Source organism: Phyllobates terribilis, unplaced genomic scaffold (assembly GCF_046119375.1).
Source record: "Phyllobates terribilis strain yellow unplaced genomic scaffold, ASM4611937v1 Scaffold_500__1_contigs__length_1315687, whole genome shotgun sequence".
Taxonomy (NCBI): domain Eukaryota; kingdom Metazoa; phylum Chordata; class Amphibia; order Anura; family Dendrobatidae; genus Phyllobates; species Phyllobates terribilis.
In genome coordinates this window covers 526843-551190 of record NW_027363260.1, presented here as the reverse complement: position 1 = coordinate 551190, position 24348 = coordinate 526843, and the positions used below count along the sequence as shown (strand labels likewise).

Genomic DNA, 24348 nt, shown 5'->3' with positions numbered 1-24348 from the left:
AAGGAATTTCATGGCACAAATGTCAGCTGATGCGAAAAGAAAAGCAGCATTACAGGCCAATGAAAAATGTGAAGACCGAGAAACAAGGCTGACACACATGAGAACAGCAGCTGCTTCATCAAGAGCCAATGAACTTTCTGAGCAGAGGGAAGCAAGGCTTGCAGAAAAGAGAACAAGAGCTGCTTCCTCAAGAACCAATGAACTTTCTGAGGAGAGGGAAGCGAGGCTTGCAGACATGAAAACAAGAGCTGCTTCCTCAAAGGCCAATGAACTTTCTGAGGAGAGGGAAGCGAGGCTTGCAGATAAGAGAAGAACAGCTGCTTCCTCAAGGGCCAATGAGTCATCTCAGCAGAGAGAAGGCCGACTTGCCACTAAGAGAATTGCTATTTCTTCCACCAGGGCACAGGAAATGGTTGGAGATTTGAAACATGTTGGCTTTTGTTACCAGTCAGACCATAAACTATCAGGATAATTCTAAAGTTCAGATAGGAAAAATGGATATGGTCTCTTAATAATTACATTTCTATTTGTTTTGTTTTATTTGTGTGGAGAATAAATTTTTGTTAACACATTCTATTTTGCTAACACCATTTATTAACCCGGACGAAGCCGCGTAGTACAGCTAGTACAGTATAAATAGCATTCTAGCAACCTTTATAAGCTATGCATTGGTGTTTACATGGTGTATAGAGTTTTCTATTAACGTGTACAGAGCACAGAGCATTTTAGTGACCTTTATACAATGTACAGAGCATTCTAAGGGTCTTATATACTTCACAGAGCATTTTAATGACCTTTATAGTGTATATACAGTAGATCAATGTACTGACCTTAGTACAGTATACAAAGGATTATGGTGATGCTTATACAAAACATAAGGAATTATATTGACCTTTATACCGTACATAGAGAAGTTTAGTGACCTTTACACAGTACACAACATTCTAGTAAAGATATAAACACTTGTTACATCAAAACACACTGACACTTATGGGTTGAAAAAGTAATTACACCTATTATATAAAAATGTTCTATCACATGAAAAACTTGGTTAATAATGAATTATCTATTATTGATTTATTATTCCAAACATAATTTATATTAATATTTTGATAATAATTTGATGAATATTACTGATTGCTATGTTACACTGTGATATTATAGGTTAAGAAGCTGCCAGATTTGGTATTAGATTAGGGAATGAAGACTTCAATCAAGTTACTGCAATTATGAATTTTATCTTAATAAAGACTTTTGATATTTCTAAATTCCAGAGATTCTCAAAAGTTACAAGAAGAAACAGCCGCTTTCCGGAAGTCCCAGAAGGCAACAATGATGTGAAGGCGGAGTGATAATAGACTGTGTCAATTACAATACATTCTCACCACTGACCACCAGGACTGCACAGGACGAGGATCCTATGATGCTAAATGAACTATGTTATTTTCATCACGTTCCAGTGGTTTCTTATCACCTGCAAAGCTTCAATGAAAGCTGGTGAATAATAAAGGAGTGTCAGGATGCTATCACCCTGACAAATGTGCATTAAAGATTAAGTACTGGGGCTCAGAAGGGAGGGGGTATTTGGATTTGGGAGCGCAGAATTTGCTGAATTTCTTTTGGGAGGGCGAGAGCCATAACGCTTTTCCAGAGCCTTTGTACTACCAGTAACGTGGAAGCCTTCTATATTTCAATTGACAGATGACGGACCTTAGTACCTACCGACCTGGACATATGGATACGTCCAAGGTCGTAAAGGGTTAAGAGCCATCTGAGATAGACTTAAGACACTAACAAAATAAGGGGAATATCAGTTACACTAACTAAAACCACAGATAGACTAAACAAAAAAAAAAGAAAAAAGAAAAAAACAACTTAAAAGATAAGCAAGACAAATAAGAGGTCAATTATGTGAGAGTACTTTGTCAATGCCGAGGTAGGCACACAACTCCGACAGACACCCAAATACATGCCTAAGTAACCTCAGCGGTCTTTTCCTGTTTTTCTGGAAGGGACAGTTTGCCAGACGTTCTCCCTTCGACATGGGTTCAAATTTTCCTCTGGAGGATGATCTGAGATGTTGAAGTCCCATCTTCTCAGTAGGTCTCTACCCTCTTCGTATATTGCGATGGAGTGCCAGGCATTGCTGTGGTTAATGAGGAGATTTAAGGGGAAGTCCCAACTGTAAATGATCATGTTCTCCCTGAGACTAGAGGTAATGGGGGACAGATTCCTGCAAAAGCAAATGGTAGTAAAGGACACATAATAGAAAATCTTCACTTGGTTGAAAGTTTTGGGGAGTTTCCATTTCTTTCTTGAGCAGAAGATCAGGTACTCTTTAATATGAAAGAAGTGGATTCTGGTTAGGACATCACGTGGAAGGTGTTTAGGGAGCAGGACCCTAAGGCTTTGTCAATAATGATATCATGGCTGGAGCCGTCTGGTCATCGTTCCTGGGTAATGGGACAGTGCTGGAGCTATATTAATAGGACAGGTGCTGAGGTAGTCGCTAAATAATGGCACAGGCTGCCAGAGCACTGCAGTCAAGGGGCAATCTTCTTCGGATGCCAAGTCATGCCCACTTCACTGTCAGATTTTAATTCAGAAGGTCAAAATCATTAAGAAATGGCTCATTTCATAACTAAACCTGACAACTTTTGAAAATATGTAAAACAGTGTTACATGATCTGAAAGGTCCTTGAGCTAATCAGATATAAGGTCCTTCAGCTGCTCACTCTGGAAGTGCAACCTCTGTGAAGGTCCCGGTACCTTCCTTTCCTGCTCTGCATCAATCAGTTACATAAATTTGGGGCTAGAGGAGAGAGAGCAGTTCTCTCAGTGATCAGGAAGGACAGTGTCTCAGCATTCTCCTGTTACAGGAAGCTGCCTCCAGTCTATAACACCTACTCATTTATTAGCAAGATTTTTTTCTTGCTAAAAGTGTATATTATAGGCCAAAAACTATGGTAAGTTCTAAGGTAATTTCCCTTTCTCATTTAATTATACGATTGTTATGCTTTTGTACAATTTGTCAGTAACATATATAGTTTCTTCCCATTTGAGTTAATTCTTGATACGAGTTTTCCAGTAATTCATTTTTCACACTATGTATGATAATGACTTATCTCTGTGTGGGATTTTTGATGTTTAAAAGGGTTTAACAACCCCCTCTCATTCCTCTTGTTTGGTCCTATTAAGATAAAAACACTTATACAAACCTCCCATCACTTGCATTCTCAGGGTTCATGTGAGGTTGTTACGTCATGTAAGCCCTGCTCCCAATCAGTGCTGGCGTCACTGTCCCCACTTTCAAACAAATCTAACCTCACAAAGAAGTCAGATAGCATCCATTTCCCTGGCTTCGTATTGATGTTCAATATGTCCGAAGGTAGTGACAGTGAAGCCGACACTGATTAGGCTCAGGGCTCGTGTGATATAACAACCTCAAGTGAGCCCAAGGAACGTGAGTCCCGACACTGCTGTACCAGCGCCAGCACAGGATCTGAGTATTAGTGTTTTTATTTAATCAAGGCAAACATGAGGCATAACAACGGGAGTAGTGGAAAACCCCTTTAAGAAGATACAATTTTCGAGTAAAACATTCCAACATTCTGAACATGAAAAAAGAATTGAGAATTGATTTTCAAGTAAAAAAAAATCTCATATTAAGAAAATAAAAAATGTTTTTACCCTGCGTGACTTCTCTGGTGACTAAGAAGAGATTTATTCAGAAAACATTTTCCACATTCTGAGCAAGAAAAAGGCTTCTCCCCTGTGTGGGTTCTCTGGTGCTTAACAAAATCTGATTTGTGGTTAAAACATTTCTCACACTCTGAACAGGAAAAAGGCTTCTACCCGGTGTGAGTTCTCTGGTGCCTAACAAAATTTGATTTCTGTGTAAAACATTTCCCACATTTTGAACATGAAACAAACTTTTCCCCTGTGTGAGTTCTCTGATGTTTGAGAAGACTTGATTTCTCTGTAAAACATTTCCCACATTCTGAGCATGAAAAGGCTTCTCCCCAGTGTGAGTTCTCTGATGTGGAATAAGACTTGATTTCTCTGCAAAACATTTCCCACATTCTGAACATAAAAAAGGCTTCTCCCCTGTGTGCGTTCTCTGGTGTTTGATAAGACTTGATTTATCTACAAAACATTTCCCACATTCTGAACATGAAAAAGGCTTCTCCCCTGTGTGAATTTTCTGGTGGCCAAGAAGATGCGCTTTCAGGTTAAAACATTTCCCACATTCTGAACATGAAAAAGGCTTCTCCCCTGTATGACTTCTCTGGTGACTAACAAGATATGAATTCCAAAAAAAACATTTCCCACATTCTGAACATGAATATGGCTTCTCCTCTGTGTGAGTTCTCTGGTGACTAACAAGGTCTGATTTCTCTTTAAAACATTTCCCACATTTGAAACAAGAAAATCTATTCTCCGCTGTGTGAATTTTTTGATCTTTTAGAAAAGACTTTTGGAGGGGAAAACTATTTCCATATTCTGAACGTGAAAATGGCGTCTTTGCTTTAGGAGCAATTCGTTTTTTAATGCTTATTTTGTGACTTCGATTTTCCTTAGTGATCGGTAATGAATCAGAAGACAGGACCTGTTTCATAGGATCAGATGACAAATCTTTGCTGTGAAGGGACGATGGTATATCTGGAGTAATGGAATTCACTTGAATTGTATCCTGTGGGATCTCAGGATCATATGATTTAAAAATTGAAGATGTCAGTTGTCCCTCTGATCTCCTTGTACAGTCATCTGCCAAGAATAAAAACAATTATATATTTTTGAACATTTCTAGTTAAGTTATCTATAAAAATGCCAAGTTATGTAAAAATATTGAATTATTCACCAAGACAACCTCATAGGATGAACAAGTAGAGTGTGGTGTTCAACTATTTGTTCATTCTGCCCCCCAAATCTGGAATAAAAAGCCAACAAACAATGTTATATAGGCAAAAGTGATACCGATAAAAACTTCTGCTCAACTCACAAAAAAAAACCCACTCAGGCCCATCATCTGTCAGTGGAAAAACAGAGGTTCCCACATTATTAGTGGCTCAAAGGTTCCAGAAAAGCAACATGGCTTCCATAAACCAATTCGGCAATATCCGCTCTCCCAAAGTCAAATCTTCCCCTCGCTTCTGAGCCTTGCAGTGTGCCCAAATCACATTTAGCATCCATGTATTTGGCATTATTCTAGTGAGAAGAATCCACTTAATTTACGATGTGTGTCTCCTGGAACACAATCTTGGTACTATGTGTTGGGTAATAAAATGGTATATTTGCAATTTTCACTTTCCAAAATCCACTGTGTGCTAATTTCCAGAAAGTGTCTGTGGTTTCAAAATAGTTACTACTTCTAAAGATTAATTCATTGTGGGTTATAATTTCCAAGATGGAGTATCTCTGGTTTTCTGCCATTTTGTCATATTAGGGCTTCAGCAAACGGTGGGTCCCATCTCCTCTGGGATCTGCCCCTGCAACGTCTGCTTTTGTAACCAGGAGCCACCTTATTCATTCTGCAGGCAGCACTAGTGATGGAGACATTGGAACCAGAAGCTCTGGGTGGTGCAGGCTAGGGTGCATGGGACCTATAGTACCATCCAGTCTGGCAGTATGGGTGTTTGTGCTGTCCAGCTGGCGTAATCTTCTCTCTGTTTCAGCCAATTGTAAAGCACTACACCATACTAAAGCTAGGAGCATATTGCCCGAAGCTGCCAGATACAGCCTTGTTCTCCTCTGGTTCAGTTCTTTGTGCTCTGCTCCCCACTTGTGTATTTGTTTCCTGTTGTTACCCCGGGCCATTTATGGACTCCTTCTGCGTCTTCTGATTTTGTATTTTCTTTGCCCTCCTGGTTCTGACCCGGAAACCTGACTATTCTTCTTCCCATCTCACTCCACAGAACATTAGGTAACACCGTGGCCCAAGCCTAGGGGTCTCTGTGTAAGTCCAGATCCATGTAGAGGGGTTAAAGCGTGATGGGCAAGGTAATCCCAGGGATCTGGAAAACGGGGTAGATAGTGCCAAGGCTGTTCGTGGTGGCCATCATTTGAGCTGCCTGGTGACCATGAACAGTGCCCCCAATACATTGTGTCTGCAAACTATTTCAGCAAAATTTGCATTAACCCCTTAACAACCATGGGGTTTTCCATTTTTGTGTATCTCAGAGCTATAGCATTTTTATTTTTCAGGCAATATGGCCATGCGAGGGATTATATTTTGCGAGACAAGTTGTACTGTTGAACACCATCACTGGTTTTACCATATCGTGTACTGGAAAACAGGAAAAAAATCCAAGTGCGGTCAAATTGCAAAAAAAAGCAATTCCACAGTTGTTTTTTGGAGTTTCTTTTACCACGTTCACTGAATGCTAAAACTGACCTGCCATTATTATTCTCCAGGTAATTACAAGTTTGTAGACACCAAACATGTACAGGTTCTTTTTATTTAAATGGTGAAAAAAAATCCAAAATTTGCTAAAAAAAAAAAAAAAAAAAAAAAAAAGGCGCCATTTTCCGAGACCCATAGCGTCTTCATTTTTCGTGATCTGGGGCAGAATGAAGGCTTATTTTTTGCGGGCCGAGCTGACGTTTTTATTGATACCATTTTGGGGTAGATCCGATGTTTTTATCGCCCGTTATTGCATTTTATTACAATGTTGCGGCAACCAAAAAAATGTAATTCTGGAGTTTAGAATTTTTTTCTCATTACACCGTTTACTGATCGGATTAATTATTTTTTTAGATAGATCGGACGATTCTGAATGCGACGATACCAAATATGTGAATGTGGGTTTTTGTTTTTTGTTTTTTTAATTTTGAATGGGGCAAAACGGGGGTGATTTAATTTTTTATATTTTTTTAATATTTTTAAAAACATTTTTTTTTTACTTTTTGCATGCTTCAATAGTCTTCATGGGAGACTAGAAGCAGCACTTGCCCGATCGGCTCTGCTGCATAGAGGCGACGAGCAGATCCTCTGTATGCAGCAGAAATGCTCACTTGCTATGAGTGTCGACCACTGGGCGGCGCTCATAGCAATCAGGACATGACAACCATAGGGGTCTGCCATGCGCGGCTGTTGCGGGCACATGTCAGTTGTATTCATCAGCTGAGATGTGCTCGGTTCAGTGTGGGCTCAGCACCGGAGCCTGCGCTGAACCGTGGGTGTTAGATTCAAGAGATGTAAAATAATTTGTAAGGTCCATTTGCTTCCCATTATCCTTAGTGAAGAATTCCAACACTTATCACCACATAAAGTGACACATGTCAGATTTGAAAAATGGGGCCTGATTAGGAACAGAAAACTGGCTGCAGGAAGGGGTTAAATCAGAGTATGTTGGGCACCAACTACTGTAGTCAAAACTGTGACTATAGACAATAACACATCTACTGAAATGATCAAACTTAACAGTCTTCATCAGTAAAAAAAGAGTAACCAGTGGAGAATGTTATGCTCTAGCGGCAACATGGTGATCACACGATTGTGATACGGCCGGACTACACCACCGATAAAGCAGCCACAGCCGGTGACAGAGAAGATTCTGTTACTCTGTATTTAGTGGTCACTACTCACCTGGGTAGTCATATGTAGGAATCTCCTCTTTACACCGCTCATCACCCCTCACATATGTCTCTGTAGTATTAATATGGGTCAAATCTTCACCCTGAAACAAATATTGTAAAAGTCACAGACAGATGGAGAAGTCCCATCTATGATCAGCTTTAATCCTGTCATCTCCACCGTTATCATTACACAAGTATAAAACATATAATACTGGTGGATAAAACAAGACTGAGCACAAAACCTTCACAGCCGTCTACACATCATAGGGGAGATCTCATGACACCTTCTCTCCATCTACCTGATGATCCTGAGGAACACTGGGATCTTCTTGTTTACAGTCCTGTGGAAGAAGAGGATGGGGACATCTCTCTGGTGTTGTCCTCTTACTGGATAGATCTGGAGGAAACACATACAGGGACTGAATTCATTCTTTACATACAGATAATTATAGGCCGTGTGTATTCAGTCCTGTCTATTACCTGGTGATGTGAGGGACTGGGGAACCTCCATCATGACTTCCTTGTACGGATCTTTATGTCCTTCTAAATACTCCCACTCCTCCATGGAGAAATAGACAGCGACATCCTGACACCTTATAGGAACTTGACACATACAATGATACCATCATCCCCGCCTATCCCATCATAGCATTAATGTATAATGTCCCAGCATTCCCAGCAGTGTCACCTCTCCAGTCAGCAGCTCAATCATCTTGTAGGCGAGTTCTAGGATCTTCTGGTCATTGATGTCCTCATGCATCCGGGGTTGAGGTGGAGGCCCTGTTATTGGGCTCAGGGGTCTTTCCCATCCCTCAGACACAGGGTCCTGACAGCACTCACTAGAAGTCTTCTTCACTACTGTGTAATCCTGGTTATGGAGAGACACATTAATAAATCTCACTACAAACATTTCCAGAGTCCTCACCTCTCCAGTTCTGTACATCTGTTATTCCCATAGATAAGAATGGTGTAATGTGACATAATCAGAATCTCTCACTTCTCCAGTAAGCAGGGAGAGGATCTCTAGGGTGAGGTGTAATATTTTCTCTGCCATGTTGTCTCTGTCCATATCCATTCTTGATGGCTAAATCAGGAAAATTCTCTTAAATCTAAGATCTTCACTGAGAGGATCCAATATTGTAGAGACCTGAATGAGAAGAAGATGAGCCGATGTAACATCATAAAAATCCTGTGTAATAATACAATTACTGGAGATAATAAGGTTAAACAAGAGGAGATTTATTATTTTCAAGTATTTAGTTTTTTTCTTTATACCTACTAATAAAACCTATATATTTTAGGCCACGAACAACAAGTAGTTTCTTTCTCGAAGTCTGCAGCTGAATACATTTCTCATAGACTCATCTTCCATAATGTTAGTTTGCGTCTCATTTACCAAGACCGGAATCGACATTAGCAATACTGCAGGAGATATTCATTACACGTGACATAAGAAATAAATACTTCATGATGAGGACGACATCTTCATCATCTACTACAGCTCTAGAAACATATTTGGCAGAGTCTGTCACTGACCACATCACCACCGACTGTCTATATGAATGTTTCCCGTCTTCCCCGGACTGTAATCTTCACGTAAGGTCTCATGTCTGATTCACACGCAGAAGCTTGAGGCATTTATAAAAACTTTTTTGTTTCCAAAAACACCTCTGACAGAAATTATTAGATACCAAAGTCTCCATGTACAGTGTTTTATGGGGTTTATTTCTGACCTTAGGCTTTCCTATATTACAAGAAAAACACCAGAAAAAAAGCAGATATTAAAATGTTTCAAAAGAAAATTGGCAACAACAATTTTTGTAAAAAAAAATCATGCAAAAAGCATAAGACACATTTTGTTATTTTTAACATGTTTACAATAGTGATGAGCAAGCATTCTCGCCACTATTCGGTACTTGCCCGAGCATCTCAGTTCTCAAGATGCTGAATGCTTGGCGAGTAATTTTGAAACGCTTGGGCAGGAGCTCGAGTACCCGCCCTGCATGTTTGGCACTGTTTAGACAGCAAATTAACATGCGTTAACTGTAATGCCTCAGCTACGTTGGCAATAGCGTCAATGGGTCTATATAAAACCAAGGACCCTTTGATCGTCACAGTCTAACTGTCAAGCAGGCAGAGTAGAGAGAGCTGGAGATGAATGAGGGAAAGAATTGGCGGTTGTTTTAGTGAGGTATTCCACAGCATTACAAATCTATACTAACAGTCCTTCTAAGGACTAATTTTGATGCATATTAATCCTGGTGATAGCAGGAGTTAGCCAGGCAATAATTGTGTAGAGCATATACAACAGAATAGGGTCATTGCATTTTACTTCTGCTGCTGTTTCTCATATTCATAGCCCTAGATATCAGGGCTAATAATCTTTTTGCTCTTACTCCTGATTATTTTATTGAAAGTCAATATAATACACAATTTGTACTGCTCCATTTCCTTGTTAGCAGAATACAGCCAGATTTGGTTGATTTTAATAGAATTGCAGTAATGTGGAAGCAGAGAAACTTGTCCATCATCAGAAGTGAATCCTATATTATTGCAGTAATAATCCAGACATTTTTGGGAACGTACACAAATATTATACTGCATTTAAAGTCTACCATGTGTGTTCAGACCTATTGCTGACCAATACCATATCGATTAGGCCACTGCCTAAAACCATGGTAATCAGACGTGATCCTATATTACTGTGGTAATAACCCAGACATTTTTGGTAATGAGACAAATATTATACTCCATTTAAAGTCTGCCAGCTGTGTGTTCAAACCTATTCACACTTGGGTGCTGATTAATACCATATGTATTAAACTACTGCATAAAACCATGGTCATCAGACGTGATCCTATATTACTGTGGTAATAACCCTGACATTTTTAGGAATATGACAAATATTATACTCCATTTAAAGTCTGCCAGTTGTGTGCTCAAACTTATTCACACTTGGTTGCTGACCAATACCATATCTATTAGCCTACTGCCTAAAACCATGGTCATAAGACGTGATCCTATATTACTGCGGTAATAACCCTGACATTTTTGGGAACATGACATATATTATACTCCATTTAAAGTCTGCCAGTTGTGTGTTCAAACCTATTCACACTTGGGTGCTGATTAATACCATATGTATTAAACTACTGCATAAAACCATGGCCATCAGACGTGATCCTAGATTACTGTGGTAATAACCCTGACATTTTTAGGAATATGACAAATATTATACTCCATTTAAAGTCTGCCAGTTGTGTGCTCAAACCTATTCACACTTGGCTGCTGACCAATACCATATCTATAAGGCCACTGTCTAAAACCGTGGTCATCAGACATGATCCTATATTACTGCGCTAATAACCCTGACATTTTTGGGAATGTGACAAATATTATACTCCATTTAAAGTCTGAAAGTTGTGTGTTCAAACCTATTCACATTTGGTCGATGACCAATACCATATCTATTAGCCCACTGCCAAAAACCATGGTCATCAGACATTATCCAATATTACTGTGGTAATAACCCTGACATTTCTGGGAACGTGACAAATATTATACTCCATTTAAAGTCTGCCAGTTGTGTGTTCAAACCTATTCACATTTGGTTGCTGACCAATACCATATCTATAAGGCCACTGCCTAAAACCGTAGTTATCAGACGTGATCATATATTACTGTGGTAATAACCCTAACATTTTTAGGAATATGACAAATATTATACTCCATTTAAAGTCTGCCAGTTGTGTGCTCAAACTTATTCACACTTGGTCGCTGACCAATACCATATCTTTAAAGCCACTACATAAAACCATGGTCATCAGACGTGATCCTATATTACTGCTGAAATAACCCTGACATTTCTGGGAACTTGACATATATTATACTCCATTTAAAGTCTGCCAGTTGTGTGTTCAAACATATTAACACTTGGTCGCTGACCAATATCATATCTATTAGGCCACTGCCGAAAACCATTGGGAATGTGACCAATATCATACTCCATTTAAAGTCTGCCAGTTTTGTGTTCATATCTATTCACACTACTATTAATAACAAATGGCCTAAGAAACTTGTCAACGTAAATATCTGTAAAAAGTGGCCATTATAGAAAAATTTGGACAGAGGAAATCATATTCTTAGTAAATTAGTAAAAAAGAATATGATTTCTTCTGTCCAAATTTTCCTATAATGGTCATTTTTTATAGTCTCCCCAAAATACACAAGTTGTCCCCTTAAGGGCCGGCCAATTGTAGCAGAAGTCGACAGCCTGACTCAGAATTTAGGTATTTACCTTGACAAGGTTCTTAGGCCATTTGTCATAAGTCTGAATTTGTACAGTACAGACCAAAAGTTTGGACACACCTTCTCATTTAAAAATTTTTCTGTATTTTCTTGACTATGGAAATTGTACATTCACACTGAAGGCATCAAAACTACGAATTCACACATGTGGAATTATATACTTAACAAAAAAGTGTGAAACAACTGAAAATATGTCTTATATTCTAGGTTCTTCAAAGTAGCCACCTTTTGCTTTGATGACTGCTTTGCACACTCTTGGCCTTCTCTTGATGAGCTTCAAGAGGTAGTCACCAGAAATGGTCTTCCACCAATCTTGAAGGAGTTCCCAGAGATGCTTAGTACTTGTTGGCCCTTTTGCCTTCACTCTGCGGTCCAGCTCACCCCAAACCATCTCGATTGGGTTCAGGTCTGGTGACTGTGGAGGCCAGGTCATCTGGCGTAGCACCCCATCACTCTCCTTCTTGGTCAAATAGCCCCTACACAGCCTAGAGGTGTGTTTGGGGTCATTGTCCTGTTGAAAAATAAATGATGGTACAACTAAACGCAAACCGGATGGAATAGCATGCCGCTGCAAGATGCTGTGGTAACCATGCTGGTTCAGTATGCCTTCAATTTTGAATAAATCCCCAAGAGTGTCACCAGAAAAGCACCCCCACACCATCACACCTCCTCCTCCATGCTTCACGGTGGGAACCAGGAATGTAGAGTCCATCCATTCACCTTTTCTGCGTCGCACAAAGACACGGTGGTTGGAACCAAAGATCTCAAATTTGGACTCATCAGACCAAAGCACAGATTTCCACTGGTCTAATGTCCATTCCTTGTGTTCTTTAGCCCAAACAAGTCTCTTCTGCTTGTTGACTGTCCTTAGCAGTGGTTTCCTAGCAGCTATTTTACCATGAAGGCCTGTTGCACAAAGTCTCCTCTTAAAAGTTGTAGAGATGTGTCTGCTGCTAGAACTCTGTGTGGCATTGACCTGGTCTCTAAGCTGAGCTGCTGTTAACCTGCGATTTCTGAGGCTGGTGACTCGGATAAACTTATCCTCAGAAGCAGATGTGACTCTTGGTCTTCCTTTCCTGGGGCGGTCCTCATGTGAGCCAGTTTCTTTGTAGCGCTTGATGGTTTTTGCAACTGCACTTGGGGACACTTTCAAAGTTTGCCCAATTTTTCGGATTGACTGATCTTCATTTCTTAAAGTAGTGATGGCTACTCATTTTTTTTTTTACTTAGCTGCTTTTTTCTTGCCATAATACAAATTCTAACAGTCTATTCAGTAGGACTATCAGCTGTGCATCCACCTGACTTCTGCACAACACAACTGATGGTCCCAACCCCATTTATAAGCCAAGAAATCCCACTTATTAAACCTGACAGGGTACACCTGTGAAGTGAAAACCATTTCTGGTGACTACCTCTTGAAGCTCATCAAGAGAATGCCAAGAGTGTGCAAAGCAGTCATCAAAGCAAAAGGTGGCTACTTTGAAGAACCTAGAATATAAGACATATTTTCAGTTGTTTCACACTTTTTTGTTAAGTATATAATTCCACATGTGTTAATTCATAGTTTTGATGCCTTCAGTGTGAATGTACAATTTTCATAGTCTTGAAAATACAGAAAAATCTTTAAATGAGAAGGTGTGTCCAAACTTTTGGTCTGTACTGTATATCAGAGACACTAGTGACTTATTGATGAAACTTGAATGCATATATGTAGACTAGGACGTCATGCTAGCTAACATTGATGTTGAATCCTTATACGCATCAATACAACATGAACATTGTCTGGAAGCAGTGAACTTTTTCTTACATAACAGAGAACATCTATTCGCTAAAAACTATGACTTGGTTTAAAGGTCACTTGACTTTTGTCTTAACAGAAACGTGTTCCTCTTCGACCAAGAGCACTTCCACCAGCTCGGAGAGGGGGGGGGGGGCAATGGGGAGTCCCTGTGCCCCATCACACTCCAATCTTTACCTGGGCTGTTGGGAGGAAACGGTCATTTTTGGGGATTACCCAATGGAGGGCAGTGAAAGGATAACCCTGCGGATAAGATATATAGATGATATCCTAATTTTCCGGAAAGGAGACTCTGCAAAGTTTGACACTTTTGTTAAGGCACTTCATCAGAATAGCCTATGGTTTACCTATGAGATGGGTAGGGATTCTCTACCTTTTTTTTGGATATTCTTATTTGTAAAAATGAGGGTGGTATCATCACCACTCAGACATACCGTAAAAAAACAGCCACTAACTCATTGTTAAAGTGGGAGAGCAATCACCCCTTGCCTTTAAAAAATGGCATCCTCAAAGGGCACTTTATGAGGGTCCGGAGGAACGGTTCAGAAAATACGGTATTTAATCAACAGTCCAGAGAGCTGCATGAGAGGTTTATCGAAAAAGGATACCAGAGGAAAGTTCTGTCTAGGGCATTTGAAGCGACCTTGGCGAAGGATCACACAGCCCTCCTAAACCCCCCCCCCCACGACTTGAAGAACAAAATATCTGTACGCTAATTACCACCTACTCTAATAAGGTCCACAAGATCAAAGAAATTATCCAGAAACATTGGAAAATCTTGCACATGGATGAGGACATTGGTAGTTATGTCAGGTCTACTCCCAAATTACATACCGCAGTGGTAGATCTCTCAGGGATAGGCTTGTACATAGCCACTACGTCTCAAAGTCAGAAACAGATTGGCTGCAATCTATGGTCAAGGGCTGTTTCAGATGTAGTGGCTGTGTGGCGTGCAAGCCCATTGTGCAATGTAAGACATTTGACAGTAAAGTCACTGGTAAAATGTATGAAATAAACTCCTTAATTAACTGCAGATCCTAGGGGATTATCTACAAAGCTACTTGCCAGTGTAATGTTGAATATATTGGTAAAACCGAAAGAAAACATAGAAAGCGAATAGGAGAACACTTACGAGATCATAAATAAAAGAGAATCAACGTTAGCAAAACATGTCAACAGCATACATCAAGGACGAGGTGATTGTGTCATATATATATATAAAAAACCCTGATTTGGTTTATTTTTTTATATCATTTTATTGCGGCTTATGACTAGACCCCAAGATGTGTGGTGGTTTAGACCCTCCCTGGCCTGTCCAGCTGATGGTGAATGTAATGTGGTCAGCAGCTATGCTTAAACTCTTAAGGGGTGGGACAGCACATTAAAGGATTGACACAAATGGTCAGCGCAGTCCCTATGTTGAGTGTTTTCCCTGCTATATTTGAGATGGCAAACACCATTAACTATGGATGGGATTTAACATTTGACAGGTCATCTTTTATGATAACTGTGTACATATGTTTTTCCCTTTTCCTTTAACTGCAGACAGCGATAGTGTTTCACAATAATCCCTGACTAAATGCCTGTAAGACACTATCCTTACTGCTATAGGTCACCCGTACACGAATCTCAGATAAGAGAGGTAATATTGTATAAGAAAAAATAGATTTTAACCGCCTCCAAAAAGGTTTTTTGGATGTGGCAGCAACATACTGTGAAGGGATGCAAGCAACCCTGCCTGCTTTCATGAATTTGAGTAAAAATCACCGTTAAAAAATATGAATCGGTCAATGAGTGCATGGAAAATATCAATCAAGTAATTGATTGATTGAGATGGATTCGACGACAATGAACAAAACTCATCTCCAGATGATGATACCTTGCATCTGCCCCTATTGTAAATGCAGTTAAGACTGGTATCAATAGGGAATAGATTTTTTTTTCAGCATGGAGTATAATACAATAATCCCTGACTAGATGTCTGTATTATACTCTGTGCTGAAAAAAAAAATCTATTCCCTATTGCTAACGCTGTTAGCTGCTTTTAAAATAGGGACAGGTGCTAGATGGTATTATCAGATGGAAATGCGTGTTCATTCTGGTCGCATACATCCCTACAACAATCCTTGATAGATTTTTTTCCACGCATTCATTGACCTATTCATAATTTTTAACGGTGATCTGTAATTAGAAATTGAAAAGCACACAGGGTATCTTGCATTCCTTCACAGTTTAGTGTTGCAATGTACCAAAAAAACCTCTTTGGAGCCGGTTAAATTCTATTTTCTATTGTACTATATTACCTCTCTTATCTGAGATTCGTGTATGGGTGACCTCTAGCAGTTGGGATAGCGTCTTACAGGCATCTAGTCAAGGAATATTGTATTACACTCTGTGCTGCAAAAAAAATCTATTCCTTATTGATGATGCTGTCAGCTGCTTTTAAAAAGGAACAGGTGCTAGATGGCATTATCAGCTGGAAATGAGTGTTCATCCTGGATATGTCTGATCATGTTTCACACACCACATGGCCAGGTAAGGTAGTAAAATGTTAAAATTACATTTACTAGTGAATGTATTTTTCACCATTGAAAGAAATACAAAAGTGCAAAAAAGCATTAAAAATACTTTGTGTGAACATAGCCCAAGGTGTGGAGGATTTTTGTTTTTGGTCATTTATTTTGCCTTATATATAAGTTATTACCCTGGAAAGGATGTTTCTTAATATTTTTTTTCAGGAAAATCCATTTTTGCTTTGTTTTTGTATGTTTTATTGTCAGTCCATAAAAGTGGTATAATACTCTGACAACATTGTTCACAGCAGTGACCTGAGAGTCAAAGATGCTTTCAGGGGTCTTTCTCATGATGTTCCCATGTCATTTGAGAACTGTTTATATTGATTTAACCAATTTTTAGGCCCCCTCCAAATTTTGGGGGGATAAGGGGGCGGAAAAATGCTAGAATTAACCATTGACTTCCATTGGGTCGAGCACCAGAGCATTATGCTTTGCTCGACCCAAGCAACAAGCACTCAAACATTTTAGTGCTCGCTCATCACTAGTTAAAAAACATTTGTTTAAAAAACATTAACTCTTTTGGATGCCAGAACATAAATGTACATCGCAGGGTGGCACAGGTGCGGCTGCAACAAAAACACTGGCAATTTAACCACTTGCTGCTGTGAAAAGCAAACATGGCATCTAAGATGGTTTGACAGAGTACGGCTCAATGCCCCTCCTCCCCCAAGTACTCGATAGTATGTGGCCGCCTAGTTACTACAATACTTAAATGCCTAATAATGGTGTTTGGGCCTGCAATGCACGAAAGTCTATTAGGCCGGACAAGAGGCAGCGTCCAATAAGTTACCTATTAACGCCCCCATACACATTAGACTAAAGTTGCATGAAAGCACTGATTTCGGGGGGTTTGATCGACTAAATAATGTATTTAGGGGACTCCTGACAGATGATGTCAGGGCAGAGAAGGATCTGGCATCCTGAATTTCAGAGGTTAATCCGTTTGTTCTTCCTGTAGATAATCCTCCACTAGAGAAGTCTGGAGGCGACTCTCTCATACAGACCACAGGAAAGCTGGAATATTTGTGTGTATGGGAGAGTCTGGAGAGATAGCCGTCTGCCAAATGACCATTCAGCCAACACTTATCTCATGTATGGGGCCGTTAGTGTTACATGACAAGCAGTGATAATACACAGCACTACAGTAGTACAGTGCATCACCGGACCAATCAGAGGCTTGTACAGTAGTGTTCAAAATAATATCAGTCCTATATGACTAACCAGATTAATCACAGTTTTTGGTATATATTATATTACCACATGTCACACTTTACCAGTTGGTGCAGTAGATTCTAAGAAAACCAACAGACTCCGCATTCATGATCTGCAGGTTTTTGAGTCTGTGTATTTGAATAATTAATTGAAAGTGGGTGTGTTCAAAATCATAGCAGTGTGGAGTTCACTTAGTGAGGTCAATCATTCTGTGAAGAAACAGGTGTGAATCAGGTGGCCCTTATTTGAGGGTGAAGGCAGCATATATTGCTGATTCCCCTCCTCTTAATGCAAATAAGCTCTAAATGCTGGACATCATAAATTGCTAGTATTCATGATGACAGCATGAAAAATCATCAAATAATGTCTTGCTTACAATTGTTTTATGCACACTTTAAGAACATTTTCTGTGGCTGTATCCATTGTATAATATTTTTGCAATTGGACTCACATATTTACATATTAGAATTGGCAGTTCAAATAGGGGATGGGTGTGCTGATGGGTGGGTTTCCCTGCTGCCTTCCGGCTCACATGCCGCACTTATCCGGAGTGTTGATGCGCTTGGTGCGCATGCGCAGACGGACTCCCTCTGATCCCCGCTGCCGTGCGTTCCACATGACGTCACAGGAAGCATTCTTCCTGGAACACACGGCGTTCTAAGATCTGCCAGAAGTGACGTGTGTGTTGCCGGATATCCCGCCTGCATGCGCCGATTAGACGCGCTGTAACGCTCACACCTGTTGCTATTATCCAGGGGGGGTTATAATCAAGCAGACACCGTTAATACACAGGTCCCTTGAGGAAGCAATCCATGTGAAATGCTCATTGGGGCAGTTTGACAGGACAGTCGGGCTCGGTATCTCATGGGTAAGGACGGCCCTATTATGGGGTCTATTATTTCCTTAGCAGTGTTAGCTCACCATTATAACTTAGCAATTAATAGATATTAGCTATTTCACTGCGTAATAGGGGGTGTAATGATAATTACAACCTTAGAACAGTTACTAAACATCACACCTTTTTATAGCCCTATTACCCATGCATCAATATCATATTTTCATTGATATATATGTGCCCTGACCTGCACATCTTTCTTGTGTATTCGCCATACAATTTTCATTTTTTCTACTATTTTTGTATAAGATTTTAATAATGAATTAATAAAATTTGTATTTTTTTATTACCATCCATCTTTAATTTTATTATGGGATTTTTTGCTCCATTCGTTCTTTTTTGGTTATGGTTTATAAAGAAGTGCAGACAATGATCGGCTGTTCAGATAAAATGATCTCCAATGCTTTAAAATGAAAAGCAAAACAAGAAAGACGTGGAAGAAAATGGAAGACTACAATTCGAATGGATCGAAGAATAGCCATAATGACAAAGGCTCAGGCAATGATCAGCTCCAGGATGATCAAAGTCTCAAGTTACTTGTGAGAACTGTGACAATTAGAACACGCCTGTGTGAAGCTAATTTCTTAGCAAGAAGTCCCCGTAAAGTCCCACTGCTAAAAAAAAGACATGTACTGAAGCGCATACAATTTGTCAAAAAACCTGTCCTTAGCAGTGGTTTCCTAGCAGCTATTTTACCATGAAGGCCAGCTGCACAAAGTCTCCTCTTAACAGTTGTTGTAGAGATGTGTCTGCTGCTAGAACTCTGTGTGGCATTGACCTGGTCTCTAATCTGAGCTGCTGTTAACCTGCGATTTCCAAGGCTGGTGACTCGAATAAACTTATCCTCAGAAGCAGAGGTGACTCTTGGTCTTCCTTTCCTGGGGCAGTCCTCATGTGAGCCAGTTTCTTTGTAGCACTTGATGGTTTTTGCAACTGCACTTGGGGACACTTTCAAAGTTTTCCCAATTTTTCAGACTGACTGACCTTCATTTCTTAAAGTAATGATGGCCACTAGTTTTTCTTTACTTAGCTGCTTTTTTCTTGCCATAATACAAATTCTAACAGTCTATTCAGTAGGACTATCAGCTGTGTATCCACCAGACTTCTGCACAACACAACTGATGGTCCCAACCCCATTTATAAGGCAAGAAATCCCACTTATTAAACCTGACAGGGCACACCTGTGAAGTGAAAACCATTTCCGGTGACTACCTCTTGAAGCTCATCAAGAGAATGCCAAGAGTGTGCAAAGCAGTCATCAAAGCAAAAGGTGGCTACTTTGAAGAACCTAGAATATAAAACATATTTTCAGTTGTTTCACACTTTTTTGTTAAGTATATAATTCCACATGTGTTAATTCATAGTTTTGATGCCTTCAGCGTGAATGTACAAATTTCATAGTCATGAAAATACAGAAAAATCTTTAAATGAAAAGGTCTGTCCAAACTTTTGGTCTGTACTGTATATACACTGCTCAAAAAAATAAAGTGAACACTTAAACAACAGAATATAACTCCAAGTAAATCAAACTTCTGTGAAATCAAACTGTCCACTTAGGAAGCAACACTGATTGACAATCAATTTCACAGGCTGTTGTGCAAATGGAATAGACAATAGATGGAAATTATTGGCAATTATCAAGACACACTCAATAAAGGAGTGGTTCTGCAGCTGGGGACCACAGACCACATCTCAGTACCAATGCTTTCTGGCTGATGTTTTGGTCACTTTTGAATGCTGGTTGTGCTTTCACACTCGTGGTAGCATGAGACGGACTCTACAACCCACAGAAGTTGCTCAGGTAGTGCAGCTCATCCAGGATGGCACATCACTGCGAGCTGTGGCAACAAGGTTTGCTGTGTCTGCCAGCGTAGTGTCCAGAGGCTGGAGGGGCTACCAGGAGACAGGCCAGTACACCAGAAGACGTGGAGGGGGCCGTAGGAGGGCAACAACCCAGCAGCAGGACCGCCTTTGTGCAAGGAGGATCAGGAGGAGCACTGCCAGAGCCCTGCAAAATGACCTCCAGCAGGCCACAAATGTGCATGTGTCTGCACAAACGGTAAGAAAACCGACTCCATGAGGGTGGTATGAGGGCCTCACGTCCACAGATGGGGGTTGTGCTCACAGCCCAACACCATGCAGGACGTTTGGCATTTGCCACAGAACACCAGGATTGGCAAAGTTGCCACTGGCGCCGTGCGTTATGCACAGATGAAAGCAGGTTCACACTGAGCACATGTGTGACAGACATGTCAGAGTCTGGAGACGCCGTGGAGAGCGATCTGCTGCCTGCAACATCCTTCAGCATGATCGGTTTGGCAGTGGGTCAGTAATGGTGTGGGTGGCATTTCTTTGGAGGGCCACACAGCCTTCCATGTGCTCGTCAGAGGTAGCCTGACTGCCATTAGGTACCGAGATGAGATCCTCAGACCACTTGTGAAACCATATGCTGGTGTGGTTAGCCCTGGGTTCCTCCTAATGCAGGACAATGCCAGACCTCATGTGGCTGGAGTATGTCAGCAGTTCCTGAAAGATGAAGGCATTGAAGCTATGGACTGGCCCGCCCGTTCTCCAGACCAGAATCCGATTGAAGACATCTGGGACATCAGGTCTCACTCCATCCACCGTCACGTTGCACCACAGACTGTCCAGGAGTTGGCGGATGCTTTAGTCCAGGTCTGGGAGGAGATCCCACAGGAGACCATCCGCAACCTAATCAGGAGCATGCCCAGGCATAGTAGGGAGGTCATACAGGCACATGGAGGCCACACACAATGGTGAGCCATTTTGACTTGTTTTAAGGACATTACATCAAAGTTGGATCAGCCTGTGATGTGTTTTTCCACTTTAATTTTGGGGATGACTCCAAATCCAGGCCTCCATTGGTTAATAAATTTGATTTCCATTGATGATTTTTGAGTTATTTTGTTGTCAACACATTCAACTTTGTACAGAACAAAGTATTTAATGAGAATATTTCATTCATTCAGATCTAGGATGTGTTATTTGAGTGTCCCCTTTTTTTTTTGAGCAGTGTATATATATTTATTTGGTGGAGTCATATACCCCAACTCTGCAGACTGCATGTTGCCGTTGTACTTTGCAGGCCAGGACCAGATGGTATGGAGATGAATGAGGGAGACCAAAGTCCAAAAATAAACTTTTCTTTACTTAACAAGAACTATCACCGAGCTTTCTCAATTCACGTGCATTATGGCGGCCACGTGGGCTGTCACTATGGATGATACGCCCCTGCCTATTCAATTATTGTGTGTTAAATATCTCACGGGTCCCGGGTTCATTATTATCTGCACCAAGAATGGGGCAAAGTATTTATGTCACAGGTTTACCGTGACAGAGAAGAGCCAGGAGACCGCAATCTGATGTCTTTTACTCCTGCACTGATTAGAGGCCCTTCACCTGCATATTAAATGGTGCTGGTTTCTTTTAGCAGTGCAGGTGTTAATCTATTTTAGTTGAGAGCTCCTGGAAGCTTGCTGCTGATGCTCTCTGCTGATCAGAGTTGGCCACTCGCCTCTCCTATTTATACTGGCCTATGGCAATCAGGAAGTGCCAGAGTTAGCTTTTTTTCCTGTCCTTCACTCCCTGGTGTTTTCCTCTGTTGTTTGTGAGTTCATATTTGTATGATTGGTATTTTCTTTTATCCCTGTTTGTATTACTTTGTTAGTCTGGTTAGTGTATTGCCATATTCTACTACTCCCCTTTTCCCTGGGTGAGGGAAGGGAATAGACTGAGGGTGGATTCAGGAGCTCACAAGGTATGTGGCCCCAGAGTCTTCACCATTAGAAATAATCTGGGAAGCAGGGATAGCTAGGGAGCCCCTAGAGTTAGGGACAGGGAAGGAGCCTCTGGCCCCAGGATATAGAGTTGTGACATTAAAGGGAATCTGTCACCCCCTGCACTTTTCTGACGTCTAATATGGGCACACAGGTGACAGAAATGTGAATCTATACTTACCTGTATGCCCCGTATTAGAGGTCTTGCGGCTGTGAATTTGCTTTTCATTACTCCTGGCTTGCGATAGGTTCCCGTCCGGGGCACGTGAAGGAACCTCGGCCAATTGTTTAATTTAAATATTTCTCCCCTCCCCTGCATGTCACAGTGTCCTGTGACATGCAGTTCTTGTGGCTGGATCCCCCGCCTGTGCACTTCACCTGTTTTTACAAGGTGCAGTTCCCTTCTGTTTGTGTATCCTTGTAGAGCAGGGAACTTATGTGCAGGCGCCGGCGAGTCACCCTGACTTCCCGACACCTGCTCTCTAGATCTCAGCTCTAGACTTGTACAGAGACGACAGCGAAATTGGCCTTGCAAAAACAGGTGAAGTGCAAACAGGAATAGGTTAGCATACGAGAGAGCCCAGGGGCTCCCCATCGCAGTACCCCTGAGCTGGTGGAAGTACTTCCTGTCAAAAAGAAAAGTTATGAGTAAGAGTGAATTTTAGAAGATCCTCCATGAAGTCATTATGTCTGCTACACTCTATTGATCTCGATTTCAAGAAACGTCTTACTCCTCTGATACCGTCCTCATGCGGTATATTACTGTACAAAGCCTCGATATCTAGTAAGGCCTGCTCCCCTACATGCATGTATACATGCTCGAGGGTCTACATGTAGGGGAGCAGGGAGAGGGAAAACCAATTCCAGAGGGATTATTCCAACTGCAGGACCTCAAGCGATACTATGGGAACATAACACTGTGTAGGGGCATCAAACATCCTGCATAAGGGGCATAATGGGGGCATTACACTGTGTGGGGGCATCATACATACTACATAAGGGGCATAATGGGGGCATTACACTGTGTGGGGGCATCATACATCCTGCATAAGGGGCATAATGGGGGCATTACACTGTGTGGGGGCATCATACATCCTGCATAAGGGGCATAATGGGGGCATTACACTGTGTGGGGGGCATCATACATCCTGCATAAGGGGCATAATGGGGGCATTACACTGTGGGGCAGTAAAGGGGTCCTGTACTATGAGAACAATACGTTTCCTCCCTTCCTGTCTCCATAGTTGGGTCGTATGTATCTATTACAGGAAACAGAACAAAAACCTTATGATTCTTATAAAGGGGCAACACAAGACCCCAAAAGAGTCTCCGTGCTGAAGGGGTTAATGCCCCCCGCGCCCAGTAATGGGGTCTCCACATACCTCCACCTGCAGAGCCGCCACCACATATATGGCTGCTCTGTGCGCACAGGAGCTGTGATGAGGTCACAGGAGGGGAGGAGTCAGGGGTCACATGATCAGGGCCTCAGTGGATGCAGGACTCTGCTGTGCTGGTTGTCATGGTGCTGGATGAGCTGAAGTTTATGTGTGGGGTCAGGAGGGGTTTACAGTGTGGATGTAGCAGAGCCGCGTGTGTACGAGGTGTACGGAGCGGAGCCGCGTGTGTACGAGGTGTACGGAGCGGAGTCGCGTGTGTACGAGGTGTACGGAGCAGAGCCGCGTGTGTACGAGGTGTACGGAGCTGAGCCGCGTGTGTACGAGGTGTACGGAGCGGAGCCGCGTGTGTACGAGGTGTACGGAGCAGAGCAGCGTGTGTACGGAGCAGAGCCGTGTGTGTACGAGGTGTACGGAGCAGAGCCAGCCGCGTGTGTACGAGGTGTAGGGAACGGAGGCACGCGTGTATGAGGCGTATGGAGCGGAGCCGCGCGTGTATGAGGTGTACGGAGCGGAGCCGCGTGTGTACGAGGTGTACGGAGCGGAGCCGCGCGTGTACGAGGTGTACGGAGCGGAGCCGCGCGTGTACGAGGTGTACGGAGCGGAGCCGCGCGTGTACGAGGTGTACGGAGCAGAGCCGCGTGTGTACGAGGTGTACGGAGCGGAGCCGCATGTGTTCGAGGTGTACGGAGCGGAGCCGCGTGTGTACTAGGTGTACGGAGCGGAGCCACGTGTGTACGGAGCGGAGCCGCGTGTGTACGAGGTGTACGGAGCGGAGCCGAGCGTGTAC

At 41.7% G+C, this 24348-nt stretch overlaps 1 protein-coding gene across 2 annotated transcripts; it reads right to left on the bottom strand.

The window, feature by feature from the left end:
* Window positions 1-241: 241 nt before the first annotated feature.
* On the bottom strand, window positions 242-23628 carry LOC141230954 (uncharacterized). Of its 2 annotated transcripts, XM_073667655.1 has the most exons (7): window positions 23547-23628; window positions 8576-8725; window positions 8267-8446; window positions 8059-8137; window positions 7878-7975; window positions 7589-7679; window positions 242-4767 (listed from the first exon to the last, which is right to left on the bottom strand). In XM_073667655.1, the coding sequence occupies exons 2-7, from the start codon at window positions 8651-8653 to the stop codon at window positions 3728-3730; spliced, it is 1566 nt and encodes a 521-aa protein (XP_073523756.1). In that variant the 5' UTR covers window positions 8654-8725; window positions 23547-23628; the 3' UTR covers window positions 242-3727. The 2 variants fall into 2 exon arrangements, with proteins under 2 accessions (XP_073523756.1, XP_073523757.1); XM_073667656.1 differs by lacking the exons at window positions 8576-8725; window positions 23547-23628 and having other exon boundaries at window positions 243-4767; window positions 8059-8181; window positions 8267-8393.
* Between the last annotated feature and the right edge of the window lie 720 nt (window positions 23629-24348).

Coding starts and splice junctions, on each gene's coding strand:
- LOC141230954 (XM_073667655.1), bottom strand. CDS start 8,653: ATGGATATGGACAGAGACAACATGGCAGAGAAAATATTACACCTCACC. Junction 8,138..8,266: donor TTGAGCTGCTGACTGGAGAG/GTGACACTGCTG, acceptor TTCTCCATGGAG/GAGTGGGAGTATTTAGAAGG. Junction 7,976..8,058: donor CCAGTCCCTCACATCACCAG/GTAATAGACAGG, acceptor TGTTTCCTCCAG/ATCTATCCAGTAAGAGGACA.